The sequence below is a fragment of the Ceratotherium simum genome, chromosome 19 (assembly GCF_057802395.1).
Source record: "Ceratotherium simum simum isolate JZ-2026a chromosome 19, ASM5780239v1, whole genome shotgun sequence".
Lineage (NCBI taxonomy): Eukaryota > Metazoa > Chordata > Mammalia > Perissodactyla > Rhinocerotidae > Ceratotherium > Ceratotherium simum.
This window is the reverse complement of record NC_141918.1, coordinates 24,296,289-24,318,972: the sequence shown is the minus strand read 5'-3', so window position 1 is coordinate 24,318,972 and position 22,684 is coordinate 24,296,289. Positions and strand designations below refer to the sequence as shown.

Here is a 22,684-nt window from a genome sequence, read left to right as displayed (position 1 = left end):
ACATTGGTGTCCTAGATGCCAAGTGAAGCAACTGTATCTAGAAGGGCTGGGTCAAAAATTCCTGACAGGGATTAGACAAGTACTGAGAAGTAACACTGAATATGGCAGTATTGAGGTCATTTGTGACCTTAATAGCTCTTTTGGTGCAACAGTGGAGGTAAAAGCCTGATTGGACTGGAGTTTTTGCTGTAGATAGAGAGGGAGCAGAAAAGTGGGGTGTTAGTTGAAGAGGGCTGTGGAGTCAGCAGAGGTTTTTAAATATGGATGCCACTACAGCATATTTTTAGGCTTTGAAAATGATCCAGCAGAGAAGAAAATATTACTAATAAGGAGAGGGGACAGTTTACTCCAGCAACTTTATCACTGTATCCCCACTGAATAATATTTTCTTGAATGAATTAATCAATGAATGGATAAAAGTTCACCAGATGCAATATTTTTTTTAATCAGTGCTGAATAAAAAGTAGGATAAAGAACACTTCAGTTAACACCTCCTTTTTCAGATGGTTGTGAGAATTGATTAGGTTTCAGCCTTCCTTGGTTAAAGCACCATCTGGAAGTTTACTTTCTTACCTTGATGAACCTGGTGTTTCTCAAGTCTTTGCAGCGGCCCTTACAAATGGTCTATTAAGGTGTGTCACCACTATGGACTTGTCTAATCTTGTACTTTGTGTTCATTTTTCCCATTTAAACTTTTAAAAAGTTGGTACCTATTTCAAAAATTTGGAGACCTCTTAGGAACTATTACCTTTGACTTAAGAAGATACAGAATTTGCCAGAAGAGTGAGGGAAGACAGATTTTTAAATGTTCAGAGTAGGGTTGCCGAATAAAGTACAGGATGCAGAGTTAAATTTGAATTTCAGGTAAACAACAAATAATTTTTTTAGTATAAGTATGTCCCATGCAAGTACATCCCAAATACTGCATGAGGCCTATTATACTAAAAAATTATTTGTTGTTTACCTGAAATTCAAATTTAACTCTGCATCCTAAATTTTCATCTGTTAAATCTAGCAAATGTAATTTAGAGGAAAGGTTTGTATGATTCTTAGTCTGAGAGTATAACACAAAGGTAAATCGTCAGAATTTGAGCCTCTTGAAAATGTAATCCTGATGGTGTAGTCACGTGTAACTCTGATGATCAAGAAGTGGGAGGTATCTCAAGTAACTGATTTTGCTCTGTCTGGGTATTTTAAAAGAATATGAATTGAACACGGAGAGAGAGTACTCAAACCAAGGATAAGTAAAAGAGAATTTGTAAGACCTGGGATGCATATCCTTGAAGAAGCATTAGGGTCAGCAAGAACAATTTTTAAGCTGTATTCACCAGTCTGTTTCTAGGGGCCAGTGCTAAGATGTTAAAAAAAAGAAAATGGGTTTAACTACTTTATCTGCTTCCTTCTTTTATGCTGAGGAGAACAGAGAATGGACTCTCAATTGGCAGAATTGCCAATGAAATGGCAGAATTGATTTGGGTTAAATGGAATTGAAGCACATTATGGGTGAGAATATTAAAAGAGCACCCAGATGTTCAATGTTCAGATGTTCAGTCTCTCATAAGCCTGAGAATTTTCAGATAGTGTTTTCAGAACCTACAATTTGTCAGAATTCATTTTGATGCTTTCAGAACTTATTATCTCTTATTAGCCTTCTGTGTTTATTTGTAACTTAGTTAAAACTTTTAATTGTGGAATATTTCAAGAATATGGAAAATTTCAGAAAATAATGTAAGAAACACTGATGAACTGGCGACACAGATTTAATTAGTGTTAATTTTTACTTATTTGCTTCAGGTCTTTCTCTTTTAAAAAATATTGCTAGATTAATTTTTCTTTTTGTCGCTTTTCTCCCCTCCCCCACCATCCACTACCTTGAAGCTGGTGTATATAGTTCTCATGCATGTTTCTACATATTTCTCTGTGACAGGATATAAACCAAGGCATAATGAGGGGGTTGATGGAAAGAATTGGAACTGATAAGTGTGATGAAGAGAAGATTTGAAGTAGGATGACATGTGTCTTCAACTAGAAGTCACTCATGTGAAAAGGAGTGCTTACATTTGATAACTTATTGACATTAGGCAGTACAGATAATCTTTTTGTGTGTGTGTGTGAGGAAGATTGGCCTTCAGCTAACATCTGTTGCCAATCTTCCTCTTTTTGCTTGAGGAATATTGTCCCTGAGCTAACATCTGTGTTCATCTTCTTCTACTTTGTATATGGGATGCCGCCACAGCATGGCTTGATGAGCGGTGTGAAGGTCTATGCCTGGGATACGAATCTGCAAACTCTCAATGCGGAGTTTGGGTGAACTTAACCACTTAAACACCCTACAGATAATTTTTTTAAAAGATCAGAAAGCAACATCCAATGCTTAGTGATCAATTATTTTATGGTCTATACTTACGTGGAAATTTTTATTAAACGTTGAAAAACATCATTCAACCTATACAGATGTCATTTTTATTAAAAAGTCAACAAGAATTAGGATTTTCCTAGTATCTTCATTGTAAAAATTCTTAACCAGCAATCTTTAGAGAAATGATATTGCTATTAAAAAAATTGATAAGGTCACATGCTGTAATTTTTAAACACATCAGAGAAAGTGAAATTTTAAAATATCTTCCTAATATGATGCTTGTCGAAGCATGATATTTCTTTTAGTAATTAAATTTTAAAAAGGTAGGTGGTGTCACTGACAAAACTTTTTTCCCCCTCAATTGTAGTATATAACTTGTTTCTAAGGAAAATGGCTTAGAAGTTAGACTAAAGGAAGAATGAGAAATCTGGGTCTGACCCTTTCAAACAGCTTTTCAGTTGCAGAAGCTGTGAGTAGCAGAGGATGGAGTCTGAGAGGGCAGTGACAGTTCAGCTCAGAACAAGGCACAGAGAAAACATTCTGGTGGACTACATTTGTCAGGGCACATTTCTGACAGATATAACGTAAAGGGAAAGAGTACCCTGTTTTTATAAGTAATTAAGTTTTTATTCATAAGTATTGAAACAAACAGTTCAGACCAGAATGTTAAATAATGGTCATGTCAATACATTTTTTCGGAAAGATTAAGTGTATATTAAATACAATACAGTAGCATAATGGAATTCTTACTTCTGTATATTTGTTCTAATTCATAGTGCCCAATGAGTTAGTAATTTTCTGTTTTTATATTTCTTGTTTACCACATAAAATTCATTTGAATCCTGATTTTAGTGTCTAGTTTTTCCCAACTTGAGAGGGAGAGGGGTAGCAATTTCATCCGCTATTACCGAGTATGTGCCAACTTCTTTTACATAGTGTCAATGTTAGGGCTATTGAAGAATTTCCTCTACTGTGCATGAAACAATAATAAGTAAAGATTAAGGCCATTATATCCTTTGATAAATATTTTTTGGATTTGGAGTATATAATCCTAGTTGTTGAGGTGTAAAAACTTCAATCAGATTTCCAGAAGGTCACCAATTACAGAGCTCATATTCAGGAATGTAATGGCGCTCCATATAATTGTGATACAGAGGAACAAGTGTAAGGTCAGGAAAACCCTTTCTCTTTAAACAGCTAAGGCTGGTTCCAGAGCATCACTAGAGTTTTGGTTTGGTGTATGAGGGTACCTCTTAAGAGGAGGAGGTAGTCACGGTTTCAATTCAAATTAATCTTTTCAGGGCTTATTAAGGGACAGGCGTAAGTTCCTTGGATCAGTCTTCCAGAGGCCCATAGATTAGGGTGGAATGAGAATTTTGCCTTTCTCAAATACTCTGGGCCAGGACCTTTTTCACTGGGCCAGTCTGGGGAGAATTAAAATAACGCACTGCCTAGTGTGTCGTGGTTCTGGTCTGTGTGCTCTCTAGAGTAATATGTGTGCTGATTTTATCCTTGTGGGGTGTTCTTTCTGGCTATTCTTGTTCTCATCTGGTGCTGATATATTATTCTAGCTGCTTGTTTTCCTCAGGGCATTTTTAAAGAAAAGCTTTCTTTATCCTTTGTTAAAAGCAAAATTAATATAACTATGAGGATCTTCTGTAATATAAAGACTATTCAGTTTTTGGTTATGAGCCTGTCTAGGTCCCCTCTCCTCTCAACCATCTCTCACAACGTATCCCCATTGTTAAGTGACAGGTGACTGTATATATTTTGATTTATATAAAAGTATATATGTATGTATTTATCTTTCCCTTGCTTTCTTTGTTCTCCATGCTCCAAGTGTGTTTCCTAATTTAATTGGAAACTATTCAAGAGCACTTGGTTCTTGCATAAGAGTTAGAATCTAAAGTGAACTTGTTGGGTGAAAATTATGAATAGTTAAAATTACCCTTGAAAATCCCTTATTTGGACACCAGGTTGTCACAACATACTGTCTCTCAGTATGTTGTACATAGCCATGTTTTTCCTCCAGACTTGGAACGTATCACAGTTTTCTTCAGATGAACCAGGTGAAAAAATTGGCTTGTGTTGAATGGCCATGTTGTATATTTTTTTTAAGAAGGGAACATAGTTTTAAACATTGAAGTCATGCAATGCAGCAAGATGCTCACAGTTTGAGATACATTTGGTGACTGACACAGACTAAGGGAACATCATATTCTTGTTGCTCATCTCCCATTCACTCTGGAGCAACTATTCAGTACGTGAAATAGTGGGCAGAATCTCCAGTGTTATTGTTTCTGTCTGTACCTTTTATTTGGCTTATTGAGTTTGATTGATTCAAATAATTAAATGTGCCTATGATGTGACTACTGCATTAACCAGTTGATGGCAATAAGATGCAATATAAGTAAGGAATAAAAGGTAAAAATTCTCTTTAGGATATACCATGAAAAATCACCCTTTTTTGAAATGGCATAATAGAGGATTATATGTATAATCTGTCTATTAAGGCTGTGTTTTTCTGAATTCAGATCTTGGCAGTGTTAACTATCACAACTCGATTTTTTAAAAAGGTGAAGTAAAATATAAATATTCCAGTTTAATGTGGTTTGTGGGCATATAATTCTCTTTTAAGTATTGAAATCTTAAATTCTAATTTTTACTCCATTTATGACCTACTTCGTCATTCCACTGTTTTGTTTTTTTTTTTTTAATTGATGTTTTAATAGTTTTTAACATTGTGAAATTTTGGGTTGTACATTTTTGTTTGTCCATCACCATATATATGACTCCTTTCACCCCTTGTGCCCACCCCCCACCCCCATTGCCCCTGGTAACCACAATACAGTTTTCTCTGTCCATGTGTTGGTTTATATTTCCACATATGAGTGAGATCATACGGTGTTTGTCTTTCTCCTTCTGGCTTACTTCACTTAACGTAATACCCTCCAGGCCCATCCATGTTGTTGCAAATGGGACGATTTTGTCTTTTTTATGGCTGAGTAGTATTCCATTGTGTATCTATACCACATTTTCTTGATCCAGTCGTCAGTCGAGGGACACTTAGGTTGCTTCCACTTTTTGGCTATGGTGAATAATGCTGCAATGAACATAGGGGTGCATAAGCCTCTTTGGATTGTTGATTTCAGGTTCGTTGGCTAGATTCCCAGTAGTGGGATGGCTGGATCATAGGGCATCTCTATTTTTAATTCTTTGAGGAATCTCCATACCGTTTTCCATAGAGGCTGCACCAGTTTGCATTCCCACCGGCTGTGTATGAGGGTTCCTGTTTCTCCACATCCTCTCCAACATTTGTTGTTTGTCTTAGTGATTATAGCCATTCTAATGGGCGTGAGGTGATATCTTAGTGTTGTTTTGATTTGCATTTCCCTGATGATTAGTGATGTTAAATATCTTTTCATGTGCCTATTGGCCATCTGTGTATATTCTTTGGAGAAGTGTCTGTTCATTTCCTCTGCCCATTTTTTGATCGGGTTGTTTGTTTTATTGTTGTTCAGTTGTGTGAGTTCTTTATATATTATGGAGATCAACCCCTTGTCAGATGTATGTTTTGCAAATATTCTCTCCCAGCTGGTGGGTTGTCTGTTCATCTTGATTCTGGTTTCGTTTGTCTTATAGAAGCTCTTTAATCTGATCAAGTCCCACTTGTTTATTTTTTCTTTAGTTTCCCTATTCTGGGTAGGCATGTCATCCGAAAAGATTCTTTTATGACCAATGTCAAATAGTGTGTTGCCTATGTTTTCTTCTATGAGTTTTATAGTTTCAGGTCTCACCTTCAAGTCTTTGATCCATTTTGAGTTAATTTTTGTGAATGGCAATAGCAGTTGGTCCACTTTCATTCTTTTGCACGTGGCTGTCCAATTTTCCCAACACCATTTATTGAAGAAACTTTTCTTTCTCCATTGTATGTTCTTAGCTCCTTTGTCAAAAATTAGCTATCCGTATATGTGTGGTTTTATCTCTGGGCTTTCAATTCTGTTCCATTGATCTGTGTGTCTGTTTTTGTACCAGTACCATGCTGTTTTGATTACTACTGCTTTGTAGTATGTTTTGAAGTCAGGGATTGTGATGCCTCCTGTTTTGTTCTTTTTTCTTAGGATTGCTTTAGCTATTCGGGTCTTTTATTGCTCCATATGAATTTTAGTATTCTTTTTTCTATTTCTGTGAAGAATGTCATTGGGATTCTGATTGGGATTGCATTGAATCTGTAGATTGCTTTAGGTAATATAGACATTTTAACTATGTTTATTCTTCCAATCCACGTGCATGGGATATCTTTCCATTTATTTATGTCATCATCGATTTCTTTCAATAATGTCTAGTAGTTCTCATTGTATAGGTCATTCACCTCCTTGGTAAGATTTATTCCTAGGTATTTTATTCTTTTTGATGCAATTGTAAATGGTATTATCTTTTTGAGCTCTCTTTCTGTTAGTTCATTATTAGCATACAGAAATGCAAGTGATTTTTGTAGATTGATTTTGTACCCTGCAACTTTGCTGTAGTTGTTAATTATTTCTAATAGTTTTCCAACGGATTCTTTAGGGTTTTCTATATATAAAATCATGTCATCTGCAACTAGTGAGAGTTTCACTTCTTTGTTACCTATTTGGATTCCTTTTATTCCTTTTTCTTGCCTAATTGCTCTGGCCAAAACCTCCAGTACTATGTTGAACAGGAGTGGTGAGAGTGGGCAGCCCTGCTTCATTCCTGTTCTCAGAGGAATGGCTTTCAGTCTTTCCCCGTTGAGTATGATGTTGGCTGTAGGTTTGTCATAAATAGCCTTTATTATGTTGAGGTACTTTCCTTCTATTCCCATTTTGTTGAGAGTTTTTATCATAAATGGATGTTGTATCTTGTCAGATGCCTTCTCTGCGTCTATTGAGATGACCATGTGGTTTTTATTCTTTGTTTTGTTGATGTGATGTATCATGTTGATTGATTTGTGGATGTTGAACCGTCCCTGGTATAAATCCCACTTGATCATGGTGTATGATCTTTTTAATGTATTGCTGTATTCGGTTTGCCAATATTTTGTTGAGGATTTTTGCATCTATGTTCATCAGCAATGTTGGCCTGTAATTTTCTTTCTTTGTATTGTCTTTGTCTGGCTTTGGTATCAGGGTGATGTTGGCCTCGTAGAATGATTTAGGAAGTGTTCCATCTTCCTCTATTTTTTGGAATAGTTTGAGAAGGATGGGTATTAAATCTTCTTTGAATGTTTGGTAAAATTCACCGGAGAAGCCATCTGGTCCTGAACTTTTATTTTTTGGGAGGTTTTTGATTACTATTTCAATCTCTTTACTTGTGATTGGTCTATTCAGATTCTCCATTTCTTCTTGGTTCAGTTTTGGGAGGTTGTATGAGTCTAAGAATTTATCCATTTCTTCTAGATTGTCCAATTTGTTGGCATATAATTTCTCATAGTATTCTCTTATAATCCTCTGTATTTCCGTGGTATCCGTTGTAATTTCTCCTCTTTCATTTCTAATTTTATTTCCTTGAGCCTTTTCTCTTTTTTTCTTAGTAAGCCTGGCTAAGGGTTTGTTGGTTTTGTTTATCGTCTCAAAGAACCAACTCTTTGTTTCATTAATCCTTTCTACTGTTTTTTTGGTCTCAATTTCATTTATTTCTGCTCTGATTTTTATTATTTCTCTCCTGCTGACTTTGGGCTTTGTTTGTTCTTCTTTTTCTAGTTCTGTTAGGTGTAATTTTTTTTTTTTTTTTTTTTTTTTTTAAAGGATTTGTAATTTTAATTTTATTTATTTATTTTTTCCCCCAAAGCCCCAGTAGATAGTTGTATATCATAGCTGCACATCCTTCTAGTTGCTGTATGTGGGACGCGGCCTCAGCATGGCTGGAGAAGCGGTGCGGCGATACGCACCCAGGATCGAACCCGGGCCGCCAGCAGCGGAGCGCGTGCACTTAACCGCTAAGCCACGGGGCCGGCCCTGTTAGGTGTAATTTAAGGTTGCTTATTTGGGCTTTTTCTTGTTTGTTAAGGTGGGCTTGTATCGCTATGAGTTTCCCTTTCAGGACCGCTTTTGCTGCATCCCATATGGTTTGGTATGGCATATTTTCATTTTCATTTGTTTCCAGATAGTTTTTGATTTCTCCTTTAGTTTCATCAATGATCCATTGGTTGTTCAGTAGCATGTTGTTTAATCTCCACATTTTTGTCACTTTCCCAGTTTTTTTTTCATGGTTCATTTCCAGTTTCATAGCATTATGGTCTGAAAAGATGCTTGTTATGATTTCAATCTTCTTAAATTTATTGAGGCTTGCTTTGTTTCCCAACATATGGTCTATCCTTGAGAATGTTCCATGTGTGCTTGAGAAGAATGTGTAGTCAGCTGTTTTTGGATGGAGTGCTCTGTAGATGTCTAGTAGGTCCATCTCGTCCAGTTTTTCATTTAAGTCTACTACTTCTTTATTGACTTTTTGTCTGGATGATCTATCCATTGATGTAAGTGGGGTATTAAGATCCCCTACTATTATTGTGTTGTTGTTAATGTCTCCTTTTAGGTGTGTTAATAGTTGCTTTATGTACATTGGTGCTCCTTCATTCCAGTGTTTTTATCCCTTACCTGCATTATATCACTCGACTTTTTTTCCCCCTCATAGTTCCCTAATATTCATGATTGCCAACAACTAATTGCTGACTTTATACTCATTAGGAAATATAGTTTGGCTGTTCTGGAGATTTTGTTATTTGTTTATAATGAAAAATACAGTAACTGTATTTTCCTGAAGTTGCTGTCAAGCAGTCAGACCCTTTTTAGGAGTGCAGAAACATAGATTTGGAATATGAAGAATAAATCTTACAATTTTCTATGTGGCACTTCAGAATAATGTGTATTAGAATTCTAGCCCACTGTTTATTGCCTAATATAATTTCAAAAAGGGAAATATATTACTCTCAGATTTTTTTTCTTCCCTATTTGAATGTTAAAAAAGGCAATTAACTTCTTCAAGACCTTTTCTTTTTATCTGTTGATGTATCTAATCAACACTCTAAAGATTCATTCAGATAGTAACAGATGGGTACTTCTGGCCAGCAAAAAATAGGCTTTTAGGGTTTCAGTCTTAAAAATTATATTTGTTCTGAGGTGTTAATCTTTATTATTAAAGGAATTTTTCATTATACATTTGTCATTTAGTAGGCCATACTAAATGTGGAATAAAAATTACCGAGGTAACAGTGGCTATGTAGGCCAGTTTAACTTAATGTGTATTCACTGTAGTCTTATAAATCAGAAATTTTAACCGTGAATATTATGACATATCTTTAAGACCTCCTAGTTGAACATCTTTTCCTTTTGTTTGGATCTCAAATCCAGCGCTTAATCATTCTCATCATTTAGGCCCCATTGTCCTCCTACTGTCCCTGTGTTATAAACCTTATTAACCCTGGATCATATCAACCTTTGTTCCTTTGCCAGATTGTTGCCACTCTAAATTCATGGTTTCCAGGATGAGCTGAGTGTTCTTTGCTACCTAAAAAAATCCTGTTATGGTTTGTTAATCCGTTTCTTCTCTATTATTGATAGTGAGGTCAAACTTTTGCCTCTATCTTCATAAATTCCATCTCATCATCCATCATCTTTTGAACAATCTCAGCAGATTTCAAGTAAAATAGGAGTCATTTTGGTGGAAGTCCCTTTTACCATGTTTTCTCTCCCCATTCACCTTCTCCTTCACCATGTTACAGACTTATCTGCACTTTCACTCATCCATCCCTCGATGCTGCTCCTTTTCTCCACGTCGTCTCAATTTGATGTTTATACATTTCAGATACCCTTAAATATTGGTGATCTTTTTATTGGTACAAAATACAATGAGTTTTAAAGAACAGAGTCTTTAAACCTTGTTTATACCCAGTGCCTAGCACAGTTCCTGGTAGATAGGAGAAACTCAAATGTTTGTGAATAAATGATTTATAGGTGACCATGAGCAAATGAGCTGTTACATTTTTACAGTGTTGGTTATTCAATCTGAGGAAGAAAACAGATGAAACCAAATTAGAAAATCCAGTAATGTGCTTTACTTCTCTTGACAAATATAATTCATGTTGATTATTTTGATGAGACCTCGGGGAGCTTTGAAATTTCCTGTTAGTGTAGTATGTAACAATGCTACATCCTTACCAGGCCCTACTATTAGATCTCTTCTTAGAGATTAGGTATATTTCTTGTTTTGTTAGGATTTGTTAGGTTTATTGTGAATTAGAACAAAAATCATTGAAGTTTCACTCTCTGTTTTTATTTTTAGAGAGGGGCCAGGGATGCAGGAGATTACTGTGAGATTTGTCAAAATGATGGAAGTAGTGGTCCCAAGTACCCCATTTATTCATAAGATCATGCCTGAAGCAAAACATTCCATATATCATATGTCTCTTGTTCTGATGCTACATTTTGAAAGCAGTAACTTGTGTGGTAAAAGGTAGGTTCTGAGGCAGAATATGTTCAGTTTAGTGTCAGGACTTTTCTTTAAAGACTTCTGATTTAATGTCAGTCATCATCAGTAGAGTGCCTGTCTTTGCAGTCTCTCTGTCTAGGTAGAGAATTTAAACCCCAGTGCCCTAAGGCATTGTTGTATGCCTTATTTCTCCTCTGTGGATAATATTAACTATGTTCCATCCTTGGGAGAATTGAGAAAAAGTCACTCGACTCACTTTCAGTAAGACCTGATTCTCTCACAGACCCTGGTTGAGAAAGGCTCCTAGGAAGCAGATTGTGCACCTAAACTCAGGCCACTGAATTCTTAATAGATGGGAACTCCTTGTTCACTATTGATTTGAGACTAAATTGAATGGTGATTTAAGAATAAATAATACCATCTCTAGGATAGTATTTCTCAAAGTATGACCTGTTGCATCACCTGGTAGCTTGTTGGAAATGTAAAATTCTTGTGCCCCATCTCAGTGCCATCTGATCTGCTGAATCAGAAAATTGGGGGTGAATAGTAGGGTCGTGGGGCTCAGCAGTTTGAGAAGCCCTTCAGGTGACTTTGATGCACTCAAGTTTGAGAATCTCTGCTCTGTGCTGTCCACTAACTCCTGCTTTCATTTTTTCTTCCCAGTACTCCAGAAAGTATGTTATCCAGTGTTAGAAAAATCAAGATATAATTCCCTGAGAGCATTTCCAGAAATGCTTTCCTAAATTCATTCTCACTGGGTAGTTGAAATTTAAAGTCAGCTAGCTAGGACATTTATTTGCAAATTGGATCATTTTACTTTTCTGATTAAAGTTTTTCAGTGTGTTGTACAGAATCCAACTGCTTTTTCCTCAGTCATTCTTATACCATTTCCTAACTGATTGGCAATGCAATCACCTATGTGTTTTACTTTTTGTTTTGTTTCTGATTTCTAATCTAATTTTATTTTGCACAGGAAATATGCCCTATATCGGGGTCAGCAAACTAATTTGGTTGCCCTGAGCCCAGGAATGGTTTTTCCACTTTTAAAGTGTTATGTAAAAAAAAAAAATCAAAGAATATGTGACAGAGACTGCATGTGGCCCACCAAACCTAAAATATTTATTCTCTCTCTTTGTACAAGAGTAGTTTGCTGACCCCTGATCTATATGGTACTTATTCTTTGAAATTTGTTGAGATTTGCTTTATGGCCTAGTATACATAGACCATTTTAAATTGTTACAAATGTACTTGAGAAGAATACGTATTTTCTAATCATTAGGTAGAGATTTCTGTATATGTTTAGTAAATTAAACTTAAGAATTTACTGTGTAAGTCCTCTGTACCTTCACTGATTTTTTTTTTTTGGTTGGTTTGGCCTATCAATAATTGATCAGTTATTGAACTTTCACTTTGATGTTGGACTTGTCACTTTCTTCTGGAAATCTATTTGTTTTACTTTATTTTGAGGCTATTGCATCATGCAAGTTCAAAATTTTTGTGTCTTCTTAGTGAGCTATATCTTTTATTATTATGTAGAGAGTTTTTTTTTTTTTAAATCCATAATAATACCTTTTGTTTTAGAGTCTGTTTTGTCTGATCTGATATTTTTGATGTAGCCAGTAGCTACTTTTGGTTATTATTACAGGAAGGTCTTAGTCCATCCTTTAACTTGCAACCTTTCTCTGTCCTATGTTTTAGGTGTCAGCTCTCCTGTTTACTTGATTGCTGTTTAGTAATTCAATCTGTCAGTCTTTTGAGTGTTAAGTTTAGTTTATTTACATTTATTATGAGTTTTTATATATTTGGACTTGTTTCTCTTTGTCCTGCTTAATTTATACTTTGACTGTTTGTGACAGCATACTTGGTTGTTTTTTCAGATCGCTCTCTCTTCCAGGTCACCACTTATCTCTTTAGCTGTGTCTACGCTATTTTTTAATCCATCCATTGATTGCTTTTAAATTTAAAAAGTATACATTTTTATTTCTAGAAGTTATATTTTCAAATTTGTCTAGTCATTTTTTACTCTATTATTTTTCATTATTTTTAAATTCTGTCTTATTTTGTTAAACATTTCACACCGTTGTCTCATATTTAACTCTTCTAATACAAGAGTCAGAGATTTTTCCAAGTATTAAACTTTGTAGTAACTTTAAGGATATAAGCAATCAAGAAGAAGAACTGAAACAGGGAGTGGTCCAAGACATCCTATATGGCCCCCCTACTCATTTCCTTCCCGTGTTGGACACATGCTCCTTGACCCAAAATAATCAGTGAGGTCTCTTATTTGAGATTCATGGGTCATTTCATACTGTGGGAAGTGTCTGGGTTATAAAACATCTCTTATTTTATACTCTAGAATGAGATTTCATAAGCTCTGTACAATTGACATTTTGGGCTAGATAATTCTTTGTTGGGGGAGGCTGTCCTGTGCATTATAGGATGTTTAGCAGCATCACTGGCCTCTACCCACCAGAAGCCAGTAGTACCCCTTCCCCAGTTGTGACAACTCAAAAGGTCACCAGATATTGCCAAACGTCCCATGGGGGACAAAACCATCCCTATTTAAGAACTATGCTGGAGACTTGTATAGCTTCTATGACGTTCTCCAGGGGGACATGCCTTATAAACCTGTAGATTTTAGTTTTGTTATAATAAGCAATCTTAAACCAGGATAACCCTCTAAGAGTATTCCATAGATAAGGACTCCCCTCACAGTAAATGTTATTAGTCTATTTGCCAGAGGGTTAGTTGTTTAGTTATCAGCCTGTAAACAAGGAGATTAGGTCAGGTTATCTGACTTCTTTCTTTCTTTGGGAGTTCTACCCTTCCCCAGCTGCTTTAATTCTTTCTTCTGTTCTTCAGTCTGCCTGTTACCATTATCTCCTTTTCTCCATTTTTCTTTCTTTTACTATTTACCAAACAATTATTGAGTGCCAAAAATATTCCAGTACTGTTCTATTTGCTAGGGGAGTTCAGTGAAATAAAGGTCTTTTTGTCATGAAGCTTACTCTTTGTGGGGTGAGACAACAGATACATAAGTAAATAAGCAGGAGAATGTCAAATATTAAGTAGTGCTATAAAGAGAATTGAGATTTTGTACTCTGATAGACAGTAACTGGGTAGCTGCCCTGTCTTAGATTGAGTGTTCAAGAAAGGCCCCATCTCAGGTGGTATCTTTTAAGTCAAGACCTGTGTGTCAAGGAGCCAGCTACATGAACTTTAGGAGGAGCATTCCAAGCAGAGGCAACTGCTAATGCAAATGCATTTGGATGGAAACATGCTTATACTTTAAGAGAAGAAGCCAGTGAGACTCTGAAAGCAAGGGGTAATGTTGTGTGAGAGAAATCAGTGAGCATAAAACAAAACTGGGGAAAGGATGGGCAAGTGCTTTCATCTCTCTCAATATTATTGGCACTGGTGATACAGTATTTGAGGCCTGTACTTGGGAATCTGTAGAACTCATTTTGAAGGAATATTATAGTAGTACCCACAAACAAGTGTTTTTTTGTTTGTTTTCCTTTCCTTTCTCCGACCATAGTCAATGCTTTATAAAAAAAACTTGATGGATAGAAAATGTGTCAGAACTTTTTAACCTTGGTAGCAATTGATTTTTAACTAATTGGTTTCTTTTTTCTCTTGTATAGGTCAATTTGTTGAGTTTGATTACCTCTCCCACCTCCTCCCAACAGATAAATATCATCTTGTTTTGTTTCAGTTTCAGATTTCTCGTTGTACGGATCACTGATCGAATAATAGATGGCTTTACCTCGTCTCACTGGAGCCTTGCGCTCCTTTTCAAATGTCACCAAACAAGATAATTATAATGAAGAAGTGGCTGACTTAAAGGTAAATTTTTTAGATGAAAACTGTTATAAAATATGGACCAATATTTGACATTCTTTTTCTCAGTTCTGTGTGCTTAAAATGGTAAGTTTTATCTTGTTTGGTGTTATACCAAGAAGGGGTATGGGTTTACAGATGTTTCCTATGGGAATACTTTTCTTAAGCACTTATAACTGTATTGTCAAAGAGAAAAATCAGAATTCTAATATGGAATCCTTTGTTAATTTTTCTGTTGCTGAGGTTCCTGCCACAGTTATTTTTGTAATTTAATCCAGTAATTTACCTCTGGATCATTTGAGTAAGTTTTTAGGTCTCTGGTAAAATTCTTATCCAATGGACAGAAACAATGTCTGTACCGTAATGTGGGAAATATGAATATTAATCTCTTAAATTCAGTAGCTGGTCTCATAATTGACATCTGTATGGTCCTTATAATTGGTTGTGGACTTTATAGGCTTGAAGGTATATGAACTGTGTGTATGAAGGAATGAGCCATATAATATAGCATATGAAGGAACTGGCCCTATGCTGTTTTTTAAAAAAAAACAGTCACTTTGCTGACTCCTTATTTGATTCTATTGTAGGATATTAACATCGTTTCCTAGTAGGTTGGAATTTTATTGCTTAAAGTCCTTATGCAATTTTACAATTAGTAGCTTTACTGACTAGGAAGAAAAGATTTGTAACAGTCTTTAGATAGATTTTTCCTTTAAAGATGATGGAGAATTGTACTACACACGAAACAGTTAACCTTCTTTACAATGGGAGCTGTTTTGCATTTTCCACAGCAATTAAAATAAGGATATATCTATACAATTAATTAATATTGCTATCTTAAACTTGAATTATTACCTCTCCTCAACTAAGGCCCTTTACAAGTTACTTTATATTAGAGATACAACTGAAGATTTTAAAATTTAAAAGTGATGGGCCGGCTCCGTGGCTTAGCGGTTAAGTGCGCGCGCTCTGATGCTGGCAGCCCGGGTTCGGATCCCGGGCGCGCCCCGAGGCACCACTTCTCCGTCCAACCCGAGGCCGAGTCCCGCGTACAGCAACTAGAAGGATGTGAACCTACAACATACAACTATCTACTGGGGCTTTGGGGGGAAAAAAATGAATAAATAAAATCTTTAAAAAAAAAAAAAAGGAAATTTAAAAGTGAGTAAGGACTACATGCTTATCCCATGTCATTCCATTTGTTCTTGTAGGCTTTTAAACACTTTTTTTTTTTCCCTGAGGAAAGAAAGTGGTAGATACAATGAGCCTAATTTTAGTACAACTGTTTATCTTGGGAAATATTCAACATATACAAAACAGAGAGAAAAGTAAGATGAACCTTTATGTACCTATGACCCATCGTGGTAACTTAATTCAACTTGTGACCAGTCTTATTTCCTATCTATATTTGCCCATTTTCCTCCCCCTAAACCCAGGTTAATTAGCTCCATTTTAAATTAGAACTGAGGCAGGGAAATAATAGTGAATTATGCAACATTGTCAGTACAACCAAGAGTAAAATTAGTTTTCTGTCTGACTCACTCCTTTTTCATTTGGTCAGAAGGCTTCATGAACTTTAATCTGTGGATCAAAGCCAGTGATGTGAAGGAAAATTTTTATTGCTTTCTGTGGTCAGTTCTTGAGAATGAGAAAAAAGATTAAGAAAAGAGTGTGTATAGATAAGAATCTCTTGGATGCCTAACCTCTTCTAGGATCATACTTAGAAAAGCAATGCTGATTTGAATATTTTGAAGCCATCGTAGGAATCTAATTTTCTTTAAATGCCTTTCATCAAAAAGTATGCCGTAAAAGTCTTATATACGATATGGTCTAAGCTATGTTAAAAACAAGCAGAAAAATGTAAAAGAGCTACATGGGATGTTACCAATTGTATTATTTAGATGTTGGACTTTATGCTTTTTACTTTGGTATATGAAAATAATTTCATAATGGTATTCATGTGATTAAAACTGTAAAAAAAGGAAACTTTCATTAAATGTAACTTTTAAACAAATGTGATTCTTTTAAATCACATTTAAATAAAGCTCCTTCTGGGAGCTGTAAATATGGATGTGAATAGATATAATTTTGAATTCTTGTGGGTAGTGCCAAGTTGTATAATGGAATGTAAAATAGATGCAATAAGTGATGGATTTGAGAAAACCTTTAACCAATATATCTCTGTATTATGCATCTGTTTCAGATGAAGCGGTCTAAACTTCATGAACAAATTGTAGGTTTGGACCTGACATGGAAGAAGATAGTAAAATTCTTGAATGAAAACCTGGAGACAAGTGAAATGCAAAGTGTAAATGAAGACTTAAAAGATATATTGCAGGCTGCAAAGCAAATAGGTATAGTTTTGTTTTTTTTTTTTTTAAAGAACCACTAAGGTTCAAAAATAGTTTTCTTTTAAACTTTAAGTATTATGTAGTGAAAGGCTAGCATTCCCAGGCAAGTATTCCTAATTATGAAAGTTTTATCTATCAGGGAGCTTAGGATAGAGTCAGGGAGGCAGAAGTAAATTAGTAATTATAATACAGTCAAACATGAGGGATTTATAGGAATTTAGAGTTTGAAAACCAGTCTTGATTGAAATAAGGATTGGGTAAATTAAAAATTTAATGTAGCTTGAAGGGACCTTAAAAGCCATGTAGCTCAATCTTTTAGAGATGCTACCTAACGTGTAGTAAGGGGCAGCAGTGAACCTGAACTTTGCTTCAATTCTTGTCGCACACTAATGTTCTCATCAATTGATTATATTTGAAGGAAATTATAATTAGAGATTGTAAGACTGTGTGCTTAACACAGGTTACTTTCACAAGGTTGAAAACAAAACAAAACAAATGACTCTTTAGTAAAATATCTGAATTTGTTCATTGAAATTATTCATCTCATTCTAGACTTTGGTAACTAAAAAGCATAGTTAACACTACTGTAGTTCTAAATTTTCCAAATTCAGGTTTCTACGTACAAAAAGTTGAAACTCATACTTGGATTTGTGTGATCTAGCTTCCACCTTTCTCTCTGGCCTCAAGTCATCCTTGCCCTCACTAACTGTGCTTCAGACACGTGGACTTTTCTCACTACCTCAAATCCACCAACTTGGTCTCTGTTTTGGGGTCTTTGTACATGCTGTTCCCTATGCTGAGAATGTTCTTCTGTCTAATCTTAGAGTGGGTAGATCCTTTCTTGTTATTCTGAACTCAGCTACAAAATTATTTCCTTAATGAAGCCTTCACTGACCATCAAATCTCAAGTTGTTACCCAATCAATCTTTATCTTATAACCCTTCATAACATTTTCTCCATGACATTCATCATTATCTGATATTTTGCTTGTTTGTTTATTGCTTGTGTTTTGCTACTAGGATGTAAGTTTCATGAGAATAGGATCTTATTTTTCTTGTTCAATACTCCATCCCTAGTGCTTAGAACGGTGCTTGGCATATTTTAGGGTCTTAATGAAGATTCACTTGATAAATAAATGAAAACGTTTTCTCAGGTGATTTCTTGGTAGAGGGAAGATGTAGAGCTATACTTTTCCATATGCTGGTTGGCAGTTTCTTCCCTACACCAACTTTGGAGGGTGTTCTCTTATATCTCATACACTTGAAGTCTTCTTATTTATGATCATCAAATATGTAAATTTATTTTTCAAGTATTTTGACTTTGATTATCATTTAATTATCATTGTTTTGTAATATAGTATAATATTAAATTGAATGTCCTTATTAAGTTGTGAAAGTACAAAATAAATGTGATATACATTTCTGCAGTTAGATGATCTTCTGAAGTTCAAGGGCTTTAGTAAGAGTTGAGTTTGCTTAAGCCTAGGGGAAATAAAGCGCACTTTGATGAGATTTATGATAGCATTTGGCATCGAATCACGCTTTATATTTTAAGAATGTAGAGGCAGTTAGATTCTTTGGAAAATAGTAGCAAAAATGTAGTGTCTCCAGTGTAGATCACCTTGACTAAGATCTTAACCCTTCTGGGCTTCACTGTCTTTATTTCTAAGATGTTAGGGGGCTGGTCTGATCTGACTAAAGTACTTTTCAAAAACTGTAGAGGGGCTGGCCCAGTGGCGTAGTGGTTAAGTTCGGTGTGTTCCACTTTGGCGGCCTGGGTTCACAGGCTCGGATCCCAGGTGCGGACCTACACCACTCATGAAGCCGTGCTGTGGCAGCATCCCACATACAGAGGAAGGTGGGCACAGATGTTAGCTCAGGGTCACTCTTCCTCAAGCAAAAAGAGGAAGATTGGCAACAGGTGTTAGCTCAGGGCCAAACTTCCTCACCAAAAAAAAAAAAAACTGTAGAGAGTGTCCTTATTCTTTCATTATAAAAATGCCTCAGAATACTTAGCAAAAACAGTAATAAAATACTGAACTTATTCAGTACTGTGACTAAATTATTTCTTTATATAAATGATGTGGAAGTTAAGTTTGTTGTTGTTGTTGTTGTTGAGGAAGATTAGTCTTGAGCTAACATCCATTGTCAATCCTCCTGTTTTTGCTGAGGAAGATTGGCCCTAGGCTAACACTCATGTCCATCTTCCTCTACTTTATATGTGGGATGCCTGCCACAGCATGGTTTGATAAGCGGAGTGTAGGTCCGCACCCGGGATCTGAACCTGGGAACCCTGGGCTGCCGAAGCGGAGCGCACGAACTTAACCACTACGCTACCAGGCTGGCCCCGAAATTAAGATTTTTAAAAAAATAAATTACCCTTTAGACTACTTCCCCGAATATCTCTGACAAGTCAAAAATCATTGTTTTAAATACCGGTCATTATATGTAATCCTAGGAGTTTTGCCTATCGCTGAAACATCTGATTCATACTCAGGGACTAATCTATTGATGTGTATATGGATTGATTATTTTGAGATGTAATGTCTCAAAAGAATATTTTCATGATAGATAAAATCTTAGGGTTGGATTTAGGCAATTGCTCTGTTATACCTACTTTTCAATGCTGCTTTCAAGTTGAATAACTGTTAGCTTTAGTGAAACTAATAGTTGGCCGGTAGTCAGCCACTCTCTGGATGAAAATACTGCTGATACTGGAAATGTAATTAAAACTAGCAGCTTTGAAAAGATTAGTCTCATGGGAAAAATGTCTTCGTGATTTCTCTTGTATTGCTCTTTTAGCACAGGTAATTTTGGTGTAATTGTACTGAAAAGGTAGAGCAAGAGAATAAAGAAAAAAGAGCAATCACATTTCAGTTGAGTGTAATATAATAGTATGAGGTACTTGTTTAAGATCATGTATATCGACTAGTCAGTAGAGTACTACTGACTAGAGTAGTACATTGTACATTGTACTGTGACTAGAGTAATAGGTATTTTAAGCTAGAGGGGACATCAAGGACATCTTGTCCAATCCCTTCATTTTGTATGTGAAGAAACAGGGCCTATGAAGGTTAGTGCTTCCCAGGTGAAGGTAGGCCTAGACTCAAATTCTGAAATAGAAACCCGGTGGAAATCCTGGGTTCTTTCCTTTCCTTGTAGTCAGAGGTCATGTCCTGTCAAGTCTACCTTTCAGCTATTCTTTTTTTTTTGGTGAGGAAGACTGGCCCTGAGCTAACACCTCTTGCCAATCTTCCTCTTTTTGCTTGAGGAAGATTGTCACTGAGCTAACATCTGTGCTAATCCTCCTCTACTTTGTGTGTGGGCCTTCACAGCATGGCTTAGTGAGTGGGGTGTAGGTCCACGCCCAGGATCCAAACCCGTGAACCCCAGGCCGCTGAAGTGGAGCATGTGAACTTAACCACTGTGCCACCGGGCCAGCCCCTCAGCTGTTCTTAAACTCACTCCCACTACGTATTTGCCATCACCCTAGTTTAGGCTTTTACTGTCTCATGTCTGAACTACTGCAGTAGCCCATTGCCTCAGCCTTCCTTTCTTATTCAACTTCTTTGCTGTCCCTAGACTGATCTTTGTAAAAAGCAAAGCTCATTTTTAGTCTCAGCTTACTCTTTAGACGAAATTCCTTGGATTGGACATAAGAAAAGCTTCTTTATGAATTGAAACAGTTTGCCTTTTCATCTCCTTGCCATTCTGTCACATGAAACCTTTACTCCTAATATATGCAGTGTTTACTATCTTAATTTCCTGACAGTGGTATTTTTTTCTCTCTGTCATTTATGTGTTAAAATAACTTTCCCTATTGTGTTCAGCTGGTGAAATGCTTTCTCATCTCCGAAGAAATGGCTTAGGCTTTATTCGTGTCCTCTGTTATTCCTTTATAATCTTAGTGGACATTGTTCCATTAGACTGTCATCTATTTCATACTTTTTTAGAGTACCTTCTCAACATTTGATAATTGTTTACTTCTGTTCCCTCCCTGATGGGCTGTGAATGCCTTGATGATACAGGGATTCCAGGAATCACAGCATCTTTGTATCCCACTGCCTAATATGATGCAAGGGATATAGTGGATGTTCAATAAATAAATGAAGTACTGAGAATCCAACTACAAGTTTTCTGTGGTCTTTGCTACTGCTGATGCTGACAATGTCTTACAAGTGGCAGAGTGTTTTTGTTGTTATTTTAAAGTATTTTTTTCTTCTCAGATTTACATTTAATATATTTCCATACATTTTTACAATTTTATTCTCCCCTCAAGATTATTTTAATAATAAAACTTAGCTTTAGGGAGAAAATAATATAAATTATTTAAAAACAGTATTACTGGCCCTTACTCTTAGTTTATCCAAATACTCGTTGTAGACATAGTTATTTTCTCCATGGATTTTGAAGGATAAGCATAGTCATATTAACCTAAATTCTGTTGGCAATGAAATTTTGTCAGTACATTTTATGTGCTCTAAGTAAAAACATTTTTGAAAATAAAGAGGTCAAGATTGAGAGTGGCAATCAGTAAAATGCATCATGTATTAGGCATGTATCTCTGTTACTTAGAGTTTTAAGTGTTCATTTCCGGAGGCTGATGAGATTTTTCACAGTGTCAAGAATGGGGGTCAAGAATGGTGGGAAGGTTGGTGGAAAGACCTGACAGTTCCCAAATCAGCTCTGTGACTGAATCTCCCAGGGCCAGAACAGAATGAGCTAGTGATTTTACTCTGATCTGGGTACCAATCAGGACTCAGCCAGAAGTGAACTAGTTTTTTTCAGTTCAGTTTATTCAAATTATTTTGCCACACAGAGACCTGTTTGTTTTGCCTTTTCTAATTTATAGCCCCTGCTTTATTTGGGTTTTGACTGTTTATACATTTTATCTTTATGAACTTTATCTTTAAGAAAAGTATGAATGAAAAGGTAGGTTGGACAGGAGTGACTTACAAAGTGTGGTTTAGGGAATTTGGGAATCCATTATACTTTGGAGTTCTCAAGGAAATAAAATTTTACTATGAAAAAGTGAGGAATCAAAACCAAGGGTAGAAAGCAGCTTATAATGCAGTGACTAGAAAAGGAGGTTTAAAAAGATATTAGCAGGATCTGGCAATTCTGTCTCTGGAAGTAATGGTAGACCTTTAGAAGAATAAAGATCTGTTGTGTATTGGATGTGGCAGGAGGTTTTCCAGGAGTATTAGTGAAAAATAGATACGTTGAAAACTGCAGGTACCAAAAAAGTTCAGAGTTCCACTTCCTATAAATTGGCAGACAAGGTAATTTGGAACAACTCTTTGCTGAGAAAAACTAGAAAAACTGTGAAATATAAAATTTGACTGCATCAGAGTACCACTAAAGCAATGAAGAATTATGGGGCCAAGATCTGGAAGCAGAAGTAAACCCAGAAAATGTGATCCTGGCATTTGGGCCACTTTTTCCTGGAGGTGACTGTCTGTTCTAGAAGAGGAGGCCGGATGAGAAGAGGAGGATGAGAAGATGCGCAGAGCTTTTGACAGATTCAAAGGACTGAGATGACAAAAATGATTAAAATGGACAAAAGAGGAAATAGAAAGTCTGAATATTTGACTGTTAAAGAAATTGAGTCTGTAGTTAAAAACCTTCACCCAAGGATTATATGTCTTGATGGCTTTACTGTGAAATATCATATGTCATTTTAAAAAGATGGG

At 35.9% G+C, this 22,684-nt stretch overlaps 1 protein-coding gene across 2 annotated transcripts in view; it reads left to right on the top strand.

Annotated features, from left to right (window-relative positions):
- Positions 1–22,684, top strand: part of ASCC3 (activating signal cointegrator 1 complex subunit 3) — a 344,123-nt gene that overhangs the window by 7,819 nt on the left and 313,620 nt on the right. Inside the window, exons 1-3 of one of the 2 annotated variants that reach the window (XM_087443924.1) lie at positions 10,710–10,825; positions 14,517–14,647; positions 16,845–16,995. In XM_087443924.1, coding sequence (XP_087300050.1) covers positions 14,558–14,647; positions 16,845–16,995 — 241 coding nt within the window. In that variant the 5' untranslated portion in view covers positions 10,710–10,825; positions 14,517–14,557. Of the gene's footprint in view, positions 1–10,709; positions 10,826–14,516; positions 14,648–16,844; positions 16,996–22,684 lie in introns of those variants that run through there. The other variant, XM_004422154.3, reaches the window with a different exon arrangement.